The sequence below is a fragment of the Podarcis cretensis genome (assembly GCF_951804945.1).
Source record: "Podarcis cretensis genome assembly, chromosome: 6".
Classification (NCBI taxonomy): domain Eukaryota; kingdom Metazoa; phylum Chordata; class Lepidosauria; order Squamata; family Lacertidae; genus Podarcis; species Podarcis cretensis.
In genome coordinates this window covers 54,991,718-55,011,231 of record NC_137175.1, presented here as the reverse complement: position 1 = coordinate 55,011,231, position 19,514 = coordinate 54,991,718, and the positions used below count along the sequence as shown (strand labels likewise).

General features: G+C 44.5%; 1 protein-coding gene across 1 annotated transcript in view; it reads right to left on the bottom strand.

Moving 5' to 3' along the window:
- Positions 1-17,721, bottom strand: part of LOC307219207 (uncharacterized protein) — a 46,826-nt gene extending 29,105 nt beyond the window's left edge. The window contains exons 1-12 of the mRNA XM_079982207.1: positions 17,461-17,721; positions 15,797-15,941; positions 14,963-15,007; positions 13,073-13,200; positions 10,772-10,896; positions 9,986-10,137; positions 7,612-7,718; positions 6,893-7,083; positions 5,523-5,656; positions 5,187-5,251; positions 3,926-4,008; positions 2,606-2,777 (exon numbers count right to left, since the gene is read on the bottom strand). Of these exons, the coding sequence (XP_079838333.1) occupies positions 2,606-2,777; positions 3,926-4,008; positions 5,187-5,251; positions 5,523-5,656; positions 6,893-7,083; positions 7,612-7,718; positions 9,986-10,137; positions 10,772-10,896; positions 13,073-13,200; positions 14,963-15,007; positions 15,797-15,941; positions 17,461-17,619 (1,506 nt within the window). The 5' untranslated portion in view covers positions 17,620-17,721. The remainder of the gene's footprint in view (positions 1-2,605; positions 2,778-3,925; positions 4,009-5,186; positions 5,252-5,522; positions 5,657-6,892; positions 7,084-7,611; positions 7,719-9,985; positions 10,138-10,771; positions 10,897-13,072; positions 13,201-14,962; positions 15,008-15,796; positions 15,942-17,460) is intronic.
- Between the last annotated feature and the right edge of the window lie 1,793 nt (positions 17,722-19,514).

Here is a 19,514-nt window from a genome sequence, read left to right as displayed (position 1 = left end):
ATCCTGAGTGTTTTGTTTTGTTGCAGTGCATCACAGCACAACACAGCAGAAGTACACTGGAAGAACTGCTGAAGAAGAGACCTCAAAGGCCTAAAACATTTCAGTCATCAGACTCTTTTTCAGAGACAACTGTAAAGCAAAAACACATACACAGCTCCTGTAACAGATCAGGGACCAAACTGCTGGAAAAAGAAGAGAAGGGTGGGGGGGATAGCTAACCTGGCACACTCCTGATGTTGCTGGACCACAACTCCCATTATCCTTGACCTCCTGGAACGAGTTGCTGAGACTACTAGGCCTAGGCTGTGGTTTGTTTCCTTTAATAAAGAGTTAATTTCACTGGCCTCAGTAGATTTATTGTTTCATTGCTGACCTACTCCTAGCTCCAACCCTGACAGATGGCTTTTGTGTAGGAGAAGCCTGTTTGGTCACATGCACCCTGTCAAATGAGAATATATAAGTTTGGGAGGGGGGTGGTCTCACTGTTGCTGTAACCAGTGCTTTTTTTACTCTTAAAAATGTTTAGGGGTGCTCTCATTTTCCTACTTATATTGAAATACTGCATCTCAATGTGGCCTAACTTAGATTTACAAAATGTTTAGGGGCATGCGTTCCCCCCCCCCCCCGAAAAAAAGCACTGGCTGTAAATACTCTGCAGGGCACAAATCTGGGGACAGCTGCCTAGAAGCTATTAGCATGCGCACATTAGCGAGTTGCTGTACATGTGTGCTTTTGTCAATAATGAGTTAAGTATTAGACATGCGCCTTCCTAGGTTGGGGGGTGCCTAGGTCAAGGGATACATCAACACAACGAAAGAACCAAAACAACAATTTAGAATTAGGAATAATTCCATAGAAGGTCAAACTGAGATAATATATCATTCTGACACACATACCAGTTTCACTTTATAAAACCAGGGAGTCTTTGACTCCTCCAAATATAGTCCAGTCCTTCCCCTACACATGCTATTGGGTGTGCATACAGCCTTCCTGCAAATTCAGCTCTCCATGAACAGGAAGGCTAGTGATGAAGGAAGGGGCAGTGTGGGAAGGTAGGGAAGAGGTGAGTCCCAGATCTGCCCTTGGGGAGAAGCTTGGGTAAATCAAAGGAGGAGCTTGAGCACTATGCCACAATCGTCATTTTTATTATGTCAGTACATGTCTGTTTATTAAACAGCTGAGTGAGCTACCGTAGAGCCAAACCAGATGATATGTAAGTGACCCACTCCTGGATGTCACTGTGTTTTTATTTCTACCTTAGAAACGGTCTTAGGGAGATTTGACTTTGATCAGCAATGCAGGGTTCTGTGGGTGTGTAGATGCCAGTCATTCTTGTGCCCAAGCCCTTTCCTCAGGCTAGTTATCGCCATCCAATCCAGTAGCAGAAAACATACAGGTATGAAGGACAATTAAATATTTGAAAGAGGCATGATTCTTTCATGGACACATTCTTACTTGTTGCTTTGCATTTCTTTGGGCAATGGAGAAAAGTGAGGGAGCGAGGGAGGAGGGGCTGTCTGCAAGGCTGTTACAGTTGCTTGGCTCTGGCTTGCTTCATTCACCATCTGCATCCCTGCCCCGGCCTCTGTGCTGCTGCTGCTGCCTCCTCCTCTCCCTCCTCCTCTCCCTCCTCCAAGGCAGTGGAAGCTGAAGGCAGGGACGGAGGGAGGGCAGTGAGGGCAGTCCACTCCAGGTGTCACCCCTGAGGGGGGTGACAAAATGCCAGGCGGCACTCACCACAGGGCCTGCAGCACGCCCGAGCCACACGTCTCTCCTGGGAGAGACGTGGTGGTTTGGAGGCCTGCAGGCTCTGCACTGCCCCAAACGGTCTGCCCACAGCTTTCCCCTCAGCTGTAGGGCAGCTGAGTGGGAGGAGGCAGGCAGACTCCTCGGAGGTCCTGTAGAGCATCCTGCCCTGGCTCACCCTGTCCTGTGGGCAGCTGGCCCCGCCCCTGGGTGCAGGGCATGCACGCCGCCCTAGGCACCCAATCAGCTTGCTCCACCACTGGCTGAAGGATGGCCAAAGCCCTGGGACAACTGAGCGCTATGGTGTTGACCTTGCGAGAGAAAGTGGTTGTGCTGGAGGCAGACCTGGGCATCTGCCAAAGCTATTTGGAGCAGAAGAGCTGCACCTCAAAGCCCAGACTGGCGCCCTTATTTTCATCGGAGGAATGTTGGATGGCATGCAATGCATCTCAGCTCTCATGTGAGAAGATCAGATACAGCAGGAGAGAATACGCTCACTAAGCCATTGCAATCCACTGTAAGACACTCACCACGGGTGGTGCCCCTCTGGGACGCTCTCTGGGACAGTCCCATGGGCAGTGGACTCACTGAGTCTTCCTACCCCAGCCACTGCTGAGGCTCACAGTGGAGAAGGAAAACTCGAAAGCAATTTGCTGGGATCCCACCAGGAGAGAATCACCAGGAGGTGGAGCCAGCGTCACTGTCTTTCCTCAGTACAAAATAAAGCCTCTGTTAAACATTTGCAGGCCAGCAATCAATGTGCTCAGCCACAAACGGCTTTTATTGAAGCGCCAAATGAATTATGCGACATCCTGCTCCAAGTCTTCCACTGCACATTATTCCCGCCGCGGCTTCAGATTTGTGCCACTTTCTTCATGCGAAGGTGTATCCCCTTGTGGGAACGCAAGACGATCTGAGGGGTTGGGATAGGCGCAGGCTGAGTCGGGTCAGGCGAAAGCTCGAACCGAAGCAGAGTCAGGGCCAGGGCCACTTTCATCTCATTCATGGCGAACTGCTGCCCAATGCAGTTCCTGGAAGGACAAAGAGAGCGGGTTACAACAGAGAACCTCAGCTTGCAGAGACTCCATGCTAAACCTGAACCTTCCTGCAAATGCCCTTGACCCAAGGCTGGAGAACCTCCCTGGACTGTTTGATGTGGCCCATGACCTCCCCTGCAGCAGCTGACCCCCTAAGTACAGATGCGTGGGGATAATGCTTAGGGATGGTTGTGTGTGCAAATGGAAGGATGCTGTGAGCATGGCAGAAGGGGGAGCAGCTCTACCTACCCCCCCACACACTTTTGGCACCATTTTCACCTTAGGTCATGGGTGGGAAACGTCAGGATCTGGCCACACCTACTGCATCCTATGCACCTGCCCCCCCCCAACCACTGGCATGCAATTCTCATCAGATTATCCGTAAGGGACTTTGGTCCCCGGGCAGAGGGAGGATGTTCTCGCCCCCTACTGTAGGTAGGAATATATGTGCAGAGAGCATTGAGGGATAAGCCCAAATTAAAGCTCCTGTCGGCCAAAGGCAGGGGTGGGGGACCTCTTTTCCATGTGACTGTGCCCCAAGGAATTGTGAAGTAGTAGGGGGCAGTGCAGAGATTCAGGACAAAGTGCTGGGCCCTGCAGCCCAGGCAGGGGTTTGGGGGGGGGGTGATGCAAGAGAGCACGTGGTAGTGGCAAACTGATAGGAAGCCACCTTCCCCTTCACTTTCCCAGAAACGACTCTGGGCCACAAGCAAGGTGGAAACTGAGGAGGGAGAAAGGAGCAACCCAGATGCCAAAAAGCTGTTTTTTTAAAAAGTGGGCAGCAGTGGCAGGGAGAGAGGAGAGGAGAATCTGGGGCAAAAGAAAGTAGACTAGTGGAATGGCCAAAGTAGCAGGGGAGGGGTGGAAGTAGAAAGCATGCCCTGCACCTGGATGCCACCTTACCCAGGACTCATGCAGGATTCCCCTCACCTCCCCCCATAGATGGAAGATACTAACAACGACCTCTCTGCAAGATTGGAGCTACCCAGAAGCGACTTTGTTGATATCCCCCATACTAAAAATGCATTTTAAATTCATTTTCACTATGCCAAGCTTGCAGAGTGTTCAGAGTTTAGCTTTTCCACTACGATTTAATATCTTAAACACTGCTCTAGTTTACATCTATATTATATAAACGTCACCGTGGCCCAGCAGAGAAAGGCAGGAAGGCATGAGAGTTTCTGTTGGATACATTCTCAGGAGAAAACCTCAGAGGATCAAACACCTAAAATGAAATCATTTATTATTTAAAAAAAGAAACAAAGCCCAAACATCAGTTTGACATTTAAAAAGCCATAGAATGTTAATCAGCCCAACCCCGGTGGAAGAGAAACATTTTTATTTGGTGCCTAAAAATATGCAATGAAGGCACCAGGGAAGTCTCCCTGGGGAGAGCATTCCACAAGCCAGGAGCCACCGCAGAAAAGGCCCATTTCCGTTGCCACCTACTGAACCCTTCATGGAAAAGGCACCCGAAGAAAGGCCTCAGATGATTATCACAGGGACTGGGGCAGTTCTTATGCAGAGAGGTGGTCCTTAAGGTATTGAAGTTTTGAGCCATTTAAGGCTTTATTGCTCAAAACCAGTACTTTGAATTGGGCCTGGAAACTAATTGGCAGCCAGTGCAATCAGGCCAGGAATGGTGTGCTCAAACCAGCTTGCCCCGGTGAGCAACCTGGCTGCTGAATTCTTCACCAGCTGAAGTTTCTGTCTCATTACAGTAATCTAACCTAGAGGTTACCAGAAGATAGACAACAGAAGTTAGGCTATCCCTATCCAGATAAGGGCGCAGCTGGGCTACCAGTCAAAGCTGATGGAAGGCGCTCCACACTATCTTGGCTATGAGTCTTAGGGGACCTGCTCCCTGCCTTGCAGGCCTCTTTCACCTGGCCCAGGAGGGCAGGGACTGGACTGACTGCAGCTACAAAATGGAGGCTGCTGAGGATGCCAGAGACATCTTGGCTGTAAGGCTTGGGGGACTGTTTGTGTGGATTTGTTGTTGTTCTTGCTGTTGTTATTTAGGGAGGGGAGATGTATTTGGGAGCAGAGGAGCTGTGGAGAGAAATGGGAACCAATCACAGGGGTTCAGGGTAGGGGGGGTATGGTGTGGGAGGTGGGGCGGGCCAAGTAAGGGGCACAGGTGACTGTGCCATGTGTCAGCCCCTCCTCCAACATGGGGAATTGCAGTCAGCCCTTAGGTCTGCAGCTGGTATTGCTGAATGCCTGATCGTCTTGGAGCAAGAACTCCCTCATCCATGAACTGATTGTGGATAAGGAGGACCTTTGCTGCATTAAAAGCTTGTTTTTGCAGAGTGAATAGTATTCAGCAATGACTTCACACTAGCAAACTGAAGCAGCATTGTTTCCTTAAAGTGAAATAGCTAGAATACCAAAGTACCATACCTCAGGATCCTTCCATACGCTGGGATTCTTGTGGATGAGATGAATGCTTATCGCAACCCAAGTTCCTGGGAAGCAGTCAACATGGAAAAAATGTCAAGTTGTGTTATCTGATTGTTGAGGGAGTAACCATAGTGTTAAAGTGGGTTTGAGGCAGCAAAGCTTCAGATTTAAAGTCACAAATATTGTAATGACCATTTTGAATTCACCTAGGAGAAGTGATTCATTGCTAAAGGGCTCTTGCTATAATCTATAACTCAATTTTACTACGGAAGACAATGTGGATCACATCTATAAAGACAAATTCTGGCTATGGGAGCGGAACAAAATGAAGCAAACCTTCAGGTAAAGTCCGTCCATCAAAGAATGTGATAGGTTTGCTGAGCTCTCGGGACACTCCTGGCACCGGAGGGTAAAGGCGGAGGCTCTCTTTAATGCATAGGGTACAGTAGGTCATCTTGCCAAGGTCATCCCTGAGGAAATAGAAAGGCAAGACAATAAAACAGGTGAAAGTTCATCCCCAGCAGCCCAGCTCTGTTCCTCAGGCAGACCAGTCCTATCTTCTCACTGTGCCAGGAGCTGTTATGCTGGTGCCACCATAATGTTGTTGAGAGTCCTACGCTCCCTCAGCAGATGGCGCACAATAACTGCAGGAGGACCAAATGCTAATGCAATGCCACCAACACAATGTGAAAATGCAATGTGGGCAAAAGGTGGGGCCGACCGGAAGAAAGGGATTTGTAGCATTATTATCAATTTATGATAGGGTGGAAGGTTCACAGGCTATGAAGGACCTGCTCACAAATTTATTGACAGCTGCATGAATTACTATAGCTAGGAAGTGGAAGGGGCAAGCAGAATATAACATGGAAGAATGGTATAAAGAGGTGTGGATTATAGCTATTAATGATAAATTAACATGTGCCATTAAGGTAAGACAGGGATCTGAGGAGATATGGAGGGGATTTGTAGAATCTGTATTGTTAAAACGGAAAGGGGTCAAACCATTGCAAGAAATGTTGAAATTTTGGGAGGCTGGATAGTTACGACGCAATGGTCTTGGTGGTAGAGTGCACATATTTATTCTTATTTATTTATGATTATTACTTTGTCAAAATAAAAAAAATAAATAGAAAGGGGGGGAGAAAGGGATTTGTTCCTTTGCCTTTCCCTTTGCCCCACTCTCACACAACTTACAGGCAGCAATGACAAAGCAATGGAGACTGGTGGGGATAATCAGGAGGTAATGTTTCTGGAGCCCTACTCACTTTAGTGTTAAGGATCAGCCAAGTACAGTGGTACCTTGGGTTACATATGCTGCAGGTTACATACGCTTCAGGTTACAGACTCCGCTAACCCAGAAATAGTACCTCAGGTTAAGAACTTTTTCTTCAGGATGAGAACAGAAATCGTGCTCTGGCGGTGCGACGGCAGCAAGAGGCCCCATTAGCTAAAGTGGTGCTTCAGGTTAAGAACAGTTTCAGGTTAAGAACGGACCTCCGGAACGAATTAAATACTTAACCCGAGGTACCACTGTACTGAGGCAAACTCTGGCCAGAGCCTTGAGATGGGCTGGGCGGTCTCTCCTGCAAGCTCAGTGCTATCCCCCACTGTACCCATGCTTTGCTTGGCACATCCTTGGGAAAATGGGTGTGTTCTCTTAAATTCCCTGTATTGTGGAGAACTGTCCAATAAAAATGCACACTCACCAGTGGATGGCGTCACGTTCCCCCAGAATGGCCTTGATCTCCTCCCTGCATTTCTGCTGATGTTCCGGATTTGTTGCAAGGCAATACAGCAGCCAGGAGATCCCACTGGCTGTGGTATCGTGGCCTTCAAACATGAAAGTGTCCACCTCAGCACGCAGATCTTCATCAGATAGCCCACTACCATCTTCATCCTAAAGATGGATAAATGTCACCTGGGGTTCATTCAGGGATCCATTGTTTCTGACCCTTTGCACAATGCATCTGCAAAACTGCATGATTTGCAACATTCATTTTCACAGAATGTGGGTTTTCTTGGCACAGAATGAAGAAGTAGCAGCATTCTGCCGTGTCAAAAGGCAGGATAAATATGATGTCACCATTTGTTCTTTGAAGACAAAAAGAAGTCAGTACAGATATTGAAACACTGGTGCATTATTTTCCTTCAATCGTATTTTGTTCCTTCCCCTCTCCAAAAAGAAAAAGAGTTGCGCACTGCTTTCTCCATCATATGAAACTTCCAAACTTTCCAAGGAAAGCTCTGGGACAGTGAATTAGTGAAGCTTCACATCGAGTATGCAAAATTACAAATGATGGTTGCAAGATCCTACATTCAAGTTAAAAGTGTCACCAGTATTACAAGTCACTTGGAAATCACAGCTATATTTGGTGCAACAGATTCAAATATTGAAATGACTATTACCCACCCACCCACTACTCACTTTGGCAAAGAGAAGGATGTCGAGAAAATCAAGGTGCCGCTTTTTCTGGATCTTTTGGAGTTCTTCTTCATCCCTCAGAGATTTCCTTCTCTCTTTGATTATCTTATCTGTGTCGGAAAATGAATACTATAACAGCTCATCAGAAATTACTAGCTCACTGATCAGATTCGTTAAGATGACTATGTTTAGTCCCATACGCATTTCTGGATAAGTGAATGTTTGCCATAGAATCATAGAACTGTAGAGTTGGAAGGAATCCTTTGGATCATCTAGTCCAACACCCTGCAACGCAGGAATATGAAGCTGTCCCACACAGAGACTGAACCTTCAACCTTGGTGTTATCAGCACCATGCTAGTGTATTTTAATGTGCATGAACCACTAATATTCTTTTTTTAAGACTCCATCTCTTGCATACTTCATCAAGTATGTTCACATCTACTATATTCATTTGGAGCAAGGACTCTTATACCACATTCGGGGTTTCCCACAAAGACTTATGGGAACTGAAGCTTGTTAGAATTCTTGCTGAGAATTGTTAGGAGGCCCCCACTTCCACTTGAGGCGCCGCGGAAGCTCCCACAAGGTAATTAGAGGCTGAGATGGGAGTAATCAGCCTCTCAAATTCTTCCCGGTGTAAGGGAAGATGCAGTCTCATCCGCAGATGCCCAATAAACCACCCCCAAGTTCATAAAGAAGGAGGGGGTGGGGCACTGGATGGAAGGCCCCCGAGGGAGTTCGGATCTCCTGGACGCTGTCCTCGCGAGCGCACTAAGTTCCATTTCTTAAGATGAAAAATTGGATTTAAGTTTTGGACATGCTTTGAGTGAGGAGGTGAAAATTAATCTGCCAGCCACTGAGGTGCCAAGAGAGACGGAGAGGAAGAAAGAATAACATCTAAGAATAACATCTAAGTCGGTATGTTGGAATGGAAGGGGAAAGGAGGGGGGGTAAAGCTTTTTTTACTATGATTTATTACAATACCTGACAACCCACCCCCAGAAGAAACATTTACATTATTTACAGCAAGTGAGATGGGAAAATATAAACTGTGTGGAAATAACAATACTATATAATTAAATCTTTTGTTTTTTGAAATGCTTGGAAGAAGATAAAAGACCCTCCAAATATTGATATTAGAAAGAAGCAGGATCTCGTTAGCCGCTGGAGACACCTCAAAAAACTTTGGAAAGACCGAGCTGCAGAGATAAATAGTCATAGGGGGAGGTGAGCTCTTAATTTGTTATTATATCTGCACTTCAAGTCCGATTTGGCAAATCTCCCCTGGAAAGGCTAATGTTTGATGCAACCGGTCTGGGAAAATTAATGAGCAAATGCCTAGATTTGATTTCATCAGAACTGAGAGAAGATGGCATCTGCCAGCAGCGAAATGACTTTTGGACTGATTCGGCATAAACACCAGCAGATACTGCAACAATAGGCTTACAAGCTGCAACAGTAGGAAAGTCAAGCATACAAAATTCACACAGAAGCACATCATTGCTTACTTCAACTCACCTTCAACTCAGAGGCCATGAAAGAAGGAAGGTTAACAACAGGAAGATTTAAAGGAACTATTGGAAACTCAAGGCAGTAGAGATATAAGATGATCAGAGCCCCCACCCCAAACTTGAAGCATAGGAAGTCCCCCCAAAAAATTATAATTTGGCAGAATATTTGGACTATATGATATGTATTTGTATAATTTGGAATATTTAATGTGATTTGATTGGATTGTTAAAATGGAAAATTTAATAAAAATTGTTTTTTTAAAGAGAGAGAGAGAGAGAGAGAGAGAGAGAGAGAGGGAGGGAGAGAGAGAGAGAGAGAGAGAGAGAGAGAGAGAGAGAGAGAATAGTTAGGAGGCCCTTAATAAACTATAGTTCCCATGAGCCTTCGGGGGAATCCCCATCTGATAAAGTGATACACGAGTGCTTTAAATGGATGATGTGGATGTGACATAGGCTTTTATTTCATGACAATTTTAATGTTTTGCATGCTAAACTCTGGAGGATTCCCATGACCTTCACACAAGAAAGAGCTGTATAGGGAAACAGGAGGACTATAAGCAACATATGGTAATCAAAGCTAATCACTATGTTCAAGCTAGTGGCCTCATTCACACAACCTTTTAAAATAACATGAACCCCCTCAGAACAGATTTAGGGAGACATGCAGGGGAAAGAGAGGGAAAGTCCTATTGTGCGAGCATCTTTTTTTGCACTGACCGGATGGTTCCTTAGCCACTGCATTGGATAAAAGCTTAAATGTGTATGGCCGCTTCTCTATTCTTTGGGTCAGTAGCAGCCTGGCATTGCTTGAATCGACTTCTAAAATCTAAGGCAGAAAAAGAAAGAATGATTCAGGGAAATTACCTGTATGATGATGGGCAATCTGGCAAGCCTTCCGAAACCGATATCCTTCGGGGGTAAACCAGTAAATCAAATCACTCTGACCCAGAATTGTATGCAGTCTGCTGTACACTAAGCAACACAGATCCATGACAGCTTGGACGTAGGAATTATCCCTGAAAGTCAAATGATAAAATCCTGGTTTTGATGCCAAATCTTACCAATGAACATTGTTCTTACAGTATAGTTTTAAAACATTAAATTAACTCTGTGCCACCAAATCAGCTCTGTGGCACCAAATCGTACAACAAAGCACATGAATAGGTGAATATTTCAAAATGTGAAAAGGGTGTGAGAAAGCGCCGGCTTTTCACTTGCTAATACTGCTGTTACCTCTTATAAATACTATATTAAAAGTTCAATTTTATTTTATTTTTGAGAAGGAAAGATTACTACACTTATATAAACAACATTTTCTCAATGACATAATGTTTATGCATAATAAGAAAAATCTGGTTATTTTTGTAAGCTACTGGAGTTTTCATCTAATTACATAAGCAATCAGCGCTGAATCAGATCATAAGAGAATCCCAAACATTTGTGGAAATAGCACTGAATGTTATGTTGTTGCCACATGTGGTAGTTTAAGTGGGCATCAACTATGTATTTCAGAGCAGTGAACTATGGTGTGGAATGCAGAAAGTAAATTCAGGAGAGCCAGCTGGATCTTTTAAAATTACCGCTCAGTACATTCCTAGTCTGTGAGAGGAGGCTTTTGTCTCAGAGCTAAAAGACACTAATACTACTAACCTGTCCATTTGGCAGTTGCTGTTATAACTGAAGGCACATTTCATGATGCTGTCAAGAGTCATCAAGCTCACGTGTTCAAAGAGCTCCACTGATTTACCTTGTGTGATCAGCTGTTCCCATTTATCCTAAGACAAGAGATGAGCAATGGTTCATAGCTAATCTCACCACTGATGTTCTCAGAGTGTAAAACCGATTCTAGCTTTTTTAGACCATGGAAAAAGCACATTGCGCAAAGCATAAAAGAGGGGTGTCTTTGCGAGATCTCCCTATACTGGTTGGTGGGCCTAACCCTGAAAGAGCCTAACATCCAAAGGACTTGGAAAGATTTCCTGAATATTTCTGGTAGAGTAAGGCATATAGAGTCTAGTCCCTATGGGGGATTTTTAAGTAGGAAAATATTAGTATGAAGACAGATAAGTTCCAAATAATGGATCTCTCCGTTTTGCGTGTCTGGAGCCTGTCTACTGCATTTTCTCTTTGTACTCTGGGTCTCAGCAATTTCTCTTCCAGCTTTTGAGAATCCTTCATTCCCAGCTCTGGGGCACACATTGCAACTATGTCTCAATTAAGAATAGACTTTGGGCACATCCAACTTTACTGCGACTTTATCAAGTGGCAGAAGAATCAGAACTGCATCCGTCTCCCCTTTTTCTGCTTCCCGACACACAGATTTGAAGCAAACTTTTCTTGAGCTTTGATTGTTAGCAACCTGTCTGATGTGCTTTATACCCTAAGACAAATGACCCTTATTCATGGCTCCCATATAGGCTGCAGCCCCTTGATAAAATAACGAGACAATGTTTTAAACTTGTCTCTTGATGGCTTTCATTGCTCCTTGTTCCTTTTCTATGTTGCTGTTTTTGAAAGCCACCTTGAACTGCGGAAGATATTTTAAGTAAATATAAATGGTATGGAAAAATGCCTGGTGCATCCTTCACCGGCCTGGTGTACCCCAGATGTTTTGGGCCAAACTCCCAGCAGCCCCAGCTAGCTCAGCGATTGGGGCTAATGGGAGCTGCAGCCTGGAGGGCAGCAGGTTGGCACAGACTGATCTGGTGTATAAAACAGGTGTAATCCAGCTCATTACTTTAGAATTCTACAAATCCTGCTGCCCGCTAAAAACTTTCTCAGCAACTGCATAGCTGTCAAGTGTCCCTTATTTGAAGGGACAGTCCCTTATTCCAGCGCCATGTCCCGCTGCTGTCCCTTATTGATGGATGTCCCTTAAATGTCCCTTAAATGATGACCCTTAAATTTCAAAGGAAGCAGCTCCTCTCCCTCTCTCCCTGCCGGCCAGGGAAGAGGGAGGCTCCAACTGTGTTGTTTGCCTGTGTTGCTCACCCAATAAGAAGTCTATGACTGGGGGGTGGAGCTTGCATGCCTTGTGTGTGGCTAGTTAATGCAAGCTGAGGGGTTTTTTGAATGCTGGACGCCATTTTGTTGCACGTGCCACTGCAAACTTTGCAGTGCAAAGCCAGGCCGGGGAGCCATCTTAAGCTGAGGCTGCATAGGCCTTGTGGTGCATGTGATTCAGATTCTATTCAGTTGAACCTCTGGTTACAAAGTTGGTTGGACAGTGTTCTCAAAGCTACCAGCATGAGTTTGACCAGACTGCAGGAGGACAGGAAGACTGGAGTGCCTGGAACAGGTGAGGCTGCAGGTCCCTTATTTTGGCTGCTGGTCCCTTATTTTCAAGGCTGCTGGTCCCTTATTTTCAAATCTGTAAGTTGATAGCTATGCAACTGTCCCAAGACTTTGGCATTGTTTCCTCAGGGAGGCCCAACTGTCTTCTTCCCTATTGATTTTTGAGTGGAGGGTAAACACTTTTTAGTATATTTTTTTTTAAAAAAAAGCATTGGGAAATATAGTATTAACAGAATGCTAGTACAAATCAAGTCAGCCTCACAAACAGTGGAAGTATTGCTTTGCACTGTAAATTTTACAGCAACAGTAGACAGCAAGCAACATTTTATGGCATGAATTTAGGGTGCATGGAGGGGAGAAGAGGAAGTTAGAGAGGAAGCTGGCTTAGATCAGACAGGGAGAGAAAGACAAGTACGCTTTAACACACTAAGATAGAGTACCGCTCCACCTACTGTTGGAGCAGACTAACAACTCCTTCAGTAGCCAATACACGGATCTAACTATGCATTGTTGCTTTACTCCACCATATAGTACAATCTCATTTTTATATTTCAACTTTTGGTTGAATATTAATTGAAATGATTTTAACAAAGCAGCATCAGCAACAACAACATGTTCCAACAAAGCCAACAGGACGATTCCCACAACAGGACTTACCAACATTGTTTTTGTAGACTCTGCTATCAGCGTCACATAGGGTTTCAAAATGGAATAATGGAAACCTGGAGTGAGAAGCTTTCGATGCTGTGCCCACTTTGGCCCATGCAGGACGAGCAAACCTTTCCCTGGAGGAACACAGACATTTTCTTTCAATTGAGCATCTACAAACATAAGAGTCTTGGTATATCAAACAGAACAATCTTCTCTAGTCATCAGAATTCAGCTGCAATTGTTTTCTTTCTCTCTGTGTTTATTTCCTCCAGTCACTGGAGAAACAGGTACCTGATATAAGTAGAGAAAAAGATGGGAGCTTTTGAGATGTCGTTCAGAACCACAGATTGCTTGGATTGAGGATCTAGTTGGCAGTTCTATTGTAGCCGGGGTGGCGGCGGGGGTGGCGCTGTGTGTCTAAACCACTGAGCGTCTTGGGCTTGCCAATCATAAGGTCGGCAGTTTGAATCTGTGCAACGAGGTGAGCTCCCATTGCTCTTTCCCAGTTCCTGCCAACCAAGCAGTTCAAAAGCATACCAGCACAAGTAGATGAATAGGTACCGCTATGGCAGGAAGGCAAACAGCTTTTCCACGTGTTCTGGCTTCCGTCATGGTGTTCCGTTGCACCAAAAGCAGTTTAGTCATGCTGGTCACATGACCCGGAAAGCTGCCTGTGGACAAGCACCGGCTCCCTTGGCCTGAAAGCGAGATGAGCGCCACACCCCATAGTCGAATTTGACTGGACTTAACTGTCCAGGGGTTGTTTACCTTTTTTACCTTTTTTACCTTTCTATTGTAGCCAAATGGCAAAAAAATAGACACATTTTGTCACAATCTGCCCTAAGGTTCTTGATTTTGTAGTATCAATCAGGCCTTTTCAATTTCATGTTTGCACTTATGGCTTACTTGCTGTCTGTCTGGTTTGAGTGAACATGTTGTGAATTTTCTATACTTGTTCCTTGCTCTACAGGTCTCTCACCCATCTTTCTTTCTTTCTTTCTTTCTTTCTTTCTTTCTTTCTTTCTTTTCTCTCTCTTACTCTTTTCCGCCTGTAGCAGCTCTATAAAAATAGGTGGGCTGGGGTTCATGTTTCAAGCACAGCAAGTTACCTTAAGCATGCATGCCACCTGTCATTCTGATGCCTCAGTGCTCAAAGGTGACATTGCATTACACAATAGTTTACTCCCCACCCCTTTCTTGAAAATAAGTATGGGGATTGATGTGGAATTCAAACCTGAAACGTAGAATTGTGCTGTGGCCGTGTGTATAAAATGTCATTCCAATATCTAAAGTTAAATGTAGCTAAAGTATTGCAAACAAACAGGGTGGTATCCCACATTCCTATTCTGCTAGTGCAAGAGGCTTCTGCTTGTGCAACGGAACTTTCCCCTCCTCTCCTCTGCAGCTTCCCACACACTCTCAAAACCAGATCTGGTGGTTGGAGACCCCTAGGAAAGATTTTGAGGGCACATGAGGGCTGCAGGGAGGAGGAGAGGATGGTGAAGTCCCACTGCATGAAGAGAAATCTGTTCACAAAACAGTGCATTTCCCCCTGTCTGCAATTTTATTAGTTCTTAGCACTTTGTAGACTTTTCTTCTAGTTTTCAGAAATCATACCTAAATAACCCAGCTAGTATCTGGATCCAGTTCACTATCCTATTGGATTCTATTTATTTATTTAAATATCTTCCAAAATAAATGTCATGGGAAGTATACTTAAGAGGAAAATTAAAAAAAACAAAACCCAAAACATTTAAAATCTAGATGTGGAATGCCCATGCCAACAGTCCCAGAATGTACACCTTTTTAATTCCTAGAGAACCTATGCTATTTACAGTATTTATGAACTTCCATGAATTCTTCTTCATAATAAAGGCCTCAAACAAACATACATACCTATCCATGGAGTTATGTTCCGATAGGCCAAGCTGTCCTTTGGTTCTGTAAAGGGCAAGAGATAAAGTGAAGAAAAGCAAAGAAGACAAAACTAAGTACTAACTCATAGCACCTGTATTTAGAGACGAGACCATAAAGCTGTGAGTGATGCATTTACTAATGCAGCGAACCAGTTCCCACATGATTCAGGATGATGGGACATGTGAAAGAATCGCACAGGATATTGCATGTCCATCTAGATAGGAACACAGACAGATCTTTTGCAATTCTAATTGAATAAGCTAGCGACTAAATGCTGTTGTGCATTATTGCGCTGATTTAAATGTCTGCTGGAAACAGCCAATCCTCCTAGCCTATCTTTATCCGGGGTGTAGCCGGGCGGGTGGGGGAGTAAATAAGTAAAAATAACTAACTGACCAATTGTGTCACAGATAACTTGGTTCTGCCCCCCCCCAGCTGCCCCCCATAAAATAAATCCTGACTACAACCATGCCCCCTTTATTGAGAAGTCCTACAAGGGTCTCCCACTATGTGTGTGTGGCTTACCAAAAGTCAGATACAGCAACCATCAGCTCCCCAACTCCTGATATTCCATTCCACTCCTTTGGGGAAACCTGGTTTTTCTGCTGCATAGGTCAGATTTACTTACGGGCAACATGGAACACCATGCAAATCTGGTGAATAATATAGCATCTGTGACTTCCCTTTTCCCCACTGTGGATAACTGGAACTTATCATTGGCATCTGCAACTTGTTGTATCAGAATAACTAAGATGTCAACAATGCACATGTACCCCAATCAACCAGATATCAATGCCTTTTTTTTTTTTTTACCTGCTCTTGCGAGTAATGGTTTTGCATAATCAGGGTGTGTGATAGTTACACAGGCAGAGAATTTCCCAAACCACAAAGGAAAGGCAAATGGATACAGAAGGCTCCAGTTTTCTACCTTCTGGAAAACCTTGGAAACAGGTAAGAGCTGCAACAAATTAAGAGAGCAAAGAAGGAGACGAAGGTGGAATATTTTCCTGAAGGGATCAGAACAAACATTCAATCTAAATTATGCTTGAGAGTGATAGAACTAGGATCCAGCGCAATACGGGAGAAGGAATAAACCTGGAATTTTAACTATAAAACTAAACTATAAAATAAAATTTCAATTAAAATGCCTACTGAAAGAAAAAAAATGTCTTCACTAGGTTGGTAAAGAAAAAGCATTTTATATGTGTTGGAGATTGTGTAACTGCACAAGGGGAACATGAACATGGAAATAATGCCCGGAAGAATAAACATAACAAAACAGAACAGAAAAGATATAAACCACAGCAAGACCCATGGACTTAATTCTCCAGGCTATTTCCTGAACACAGAAAAACTGGTTTGGCCTATATTTTGACATTGCTAAATTTGGCATCTGGCACCCAGAAATGAGAAGGGGGTCCAGGAATTAGAAGGGGAGCCCAGGCACACCACAAACTTTAACAATATATTGTCTCTGGTCTGCTTCATCTGGGCAGAACTTTATCCCAATCTCTGATCAGAGAAGTGAGAGAAGACAAACTCCATGCCGCAAAATGTGGCTGTGGCTGTAGCTGTGGCTGTTAATGTAAATGGCTCAAGGGGCGGTATTAAACTAAGCCTTAATCAGAGTAGACTCACTGAAATTTATCAAACTAACTTAATCATCAACATTAATTTCAATGGGTCTAGTCTGAGTAGAACTCACTTGAATGCCACCTAAGGTTCATAAACATGCAAGGTGACATTGGCCAATCTAGAAAAACAAGTCATTGTGTTTTCAGGTCACCAGACCTAAAGGCAGTGTCAAAGGTCTGCTCCCTTTCTGATTCAGGTTGGCCTCATACTTCAGAAATTTACAATGTAACCTTTTCCTCCAGGCTGAGTAGCTACCAATCCGAGCTCCATGGGCCAGTGGTCTGACCCCATATAAAGGCATCTTCCTTGTTCTAATTGCTTCTGTTAACTTAATAACAATTTATTATTTATACCCCGCCCATCTGGGTGGCTCCCAAGAGAATAATAAATAAATAAATAAATAAATAGTGATAAAACATCAAAAATTAAAAACCTTCCTAAACAGGGCTGCATTCAGATGTCTTCTAAAAGTCAGATAGTTGTTTAATCAAAGCACATACTGGTAATTAATGCATGTTTTTATTTATTAATAAATGATACAATCCATTAATAATATTGTCTCTTAATAGTTGTGAATTTTACTCAACTACAAGCAACACCTCTTTGGATCGGGGATGGGGAAACTTTTTCAGCTATATTTCCTTGTGGGCAAAGCTTCCACGGAGGAGGGGGAATGGGCACTCACACGCCCCTGGGTCGGGTGGCCCTGGGTGGAGGATTCAGAAGAGTGTGTCAGGCCCTCACCCCCACCCCACCTCGCGATGCTTTGTGCGCTGCGGCGGCGTCCGGATTTGAAGCTGCTTTTCTCCCATGCACAATAAGTCTCCTCTCTTTTCGCCTACCTCAGAGATGTGCCCATACAGCCAATGGGTGGGGGGCCCCGGGAAACAGCTCAAAACCTTCAGTAGCTCCTGCCTCCGGCGATGCAACTGGATGGCTTTGACCAGCACGCACGTTAGGCAAAAGACAATCGCCAAGTGCCAAATCCGCGACAGATCCATTGCAGCAGCAGGAAGGCGTGGACCAAGTGGGCTTCAGAGCAGGACGCGGCCTCGATCAAGGTGCCTCCCACGGACAGACGAAGGCGGCGCTTTCTGCATATTATGGATAATTAACTCCTCGGGGCAATTGCCCAACCTACCGGGTCGCCGTCAGAAAGGAAGAAGCAACGGAGGCCTCTGGGAACCTGGGCGATCGGAGAGATAGGAGCAGCTTTCTGCGGCGGGGGCGCGGGGCTGTGTCTGCGGGGAAAGGGTTAAAAAGCGTTGCAACTGCTGCTGCCGCCGCCGCTGCCACGCTTAGAGCTTCTGAGGCAGATTGCAGCCTCCGTGGTTGCATTAAAACCCACCCAAAAAACCCACGTCACTTATATTGTTGCCGCTGTCCTCCGTCATGAAAGTATTCAACCAGAATCCAAAGGTCCGCCCATTCCAGCATCCTGTTTCGCAAAAACTGTCGACTGGGTTTTAGATACATGCTTCATACATATGATGCTGGAGGCAGTATACAGCTATCAGTAATCAGAAGCCCTGGATAGACTCTATATCCATGAATTTGCCTAATCCCCGTTTAAAATTGTCTAAGTGAGTAGCCATCGACACCACATCTTGTGTCAGCAAGATAATATAATGATGAGGATGATACAGTATTTAATAGCCAAAATATGGGAGAAGAAAGATGAACAGGTGATGTAGATGTAAATGATACCTCAATGATACACCTGCACCTCCAGGATAGAATCATCAATGAGATGGCATTGAGTTGCATCATGGTCAATGCTTGGCCAATGACAGCCAAAGAGGGAAACACAAATAAGGAACTGGTTTAGTTTTCTTTTCTTCTTACATATTTTGGTTATTACTGGCATAGATTCCCAAACAAAATGCTGGACCCCACAGTTTACTGTCAACTTGCAGAAGACACTCTTCACAACGTATGGTAGCAGCTGACAGCATGGTGAGGTGGTGGCACTCACCTAAATGTCTGACAGCTGAGTTGCCACTGTTTACCAGGCAGGAGAGGGAGAGGTGGCCAGGAATCTGGTGGTCTTGCTGGTATGTTTGCTTTGCATTGACCTCCCTGCTGCTTCATCCTCTCCTCCTCAGATAAGCAGCAGTGACTCAACAGCCGGGAGATCAGATGAGTGATGCCACCCCACCACACTGATGTGTGGGTAAATAATTTGTGATAGCCCAAAAATTATTTTCAGTTGCTTGCCAGCAGTTTCTGATTCTGGTCTGCATATTTTGGTTACAGGTATTGGCACAAGTGCTTGATAATGTTCTACTCTCAAAGCATTGGACCAGATGCAATTCAATGCTGTATAGCAGGGGATTCTCTTATGGAGGTGTGGGCCAAAGATTTGTAGTGGCCCAAAGATTATTTTAGGGTGCACACCCCTGGCTGCTTAATCACTATATGTTTTGATTACTATTTGCAGCATATTGTGTCCCACAAAGTATTGGACTCAGTTCAATGCCATCTTGTAGAGGACAGTCTCCTGGAGATGTGGGTATATATTTTACAACCTAGTCTCTTATAACAATTACAGATAGGTAGCCGTGTTGGTCTGCCATAGTCAAAACAAAAAAAATTCCTTCCAGTAGCACCTTAAAGACCAACTAAGTTAGTTCTTGGTATGAGCTTTCGTGTGCATGCACACTTCTTCAGATACACTGTGTATCTGAAGAAGTGTGCATGCACACGAAAGCTCATACCAAGAACTAACTTAGTTGGTCTTTAAGGTGCTACTGGAAGGAATCTTATAACAATGTTATATTACATTACACTGGCTATTATTGAAAGATTTATAATTTGGCATGCCCTTTATGGATGTAGGTGCTGTTCTTCATAAGAGCATCGCTGGTGATTTTTGAAAATTGTTTCTGCAGACTTA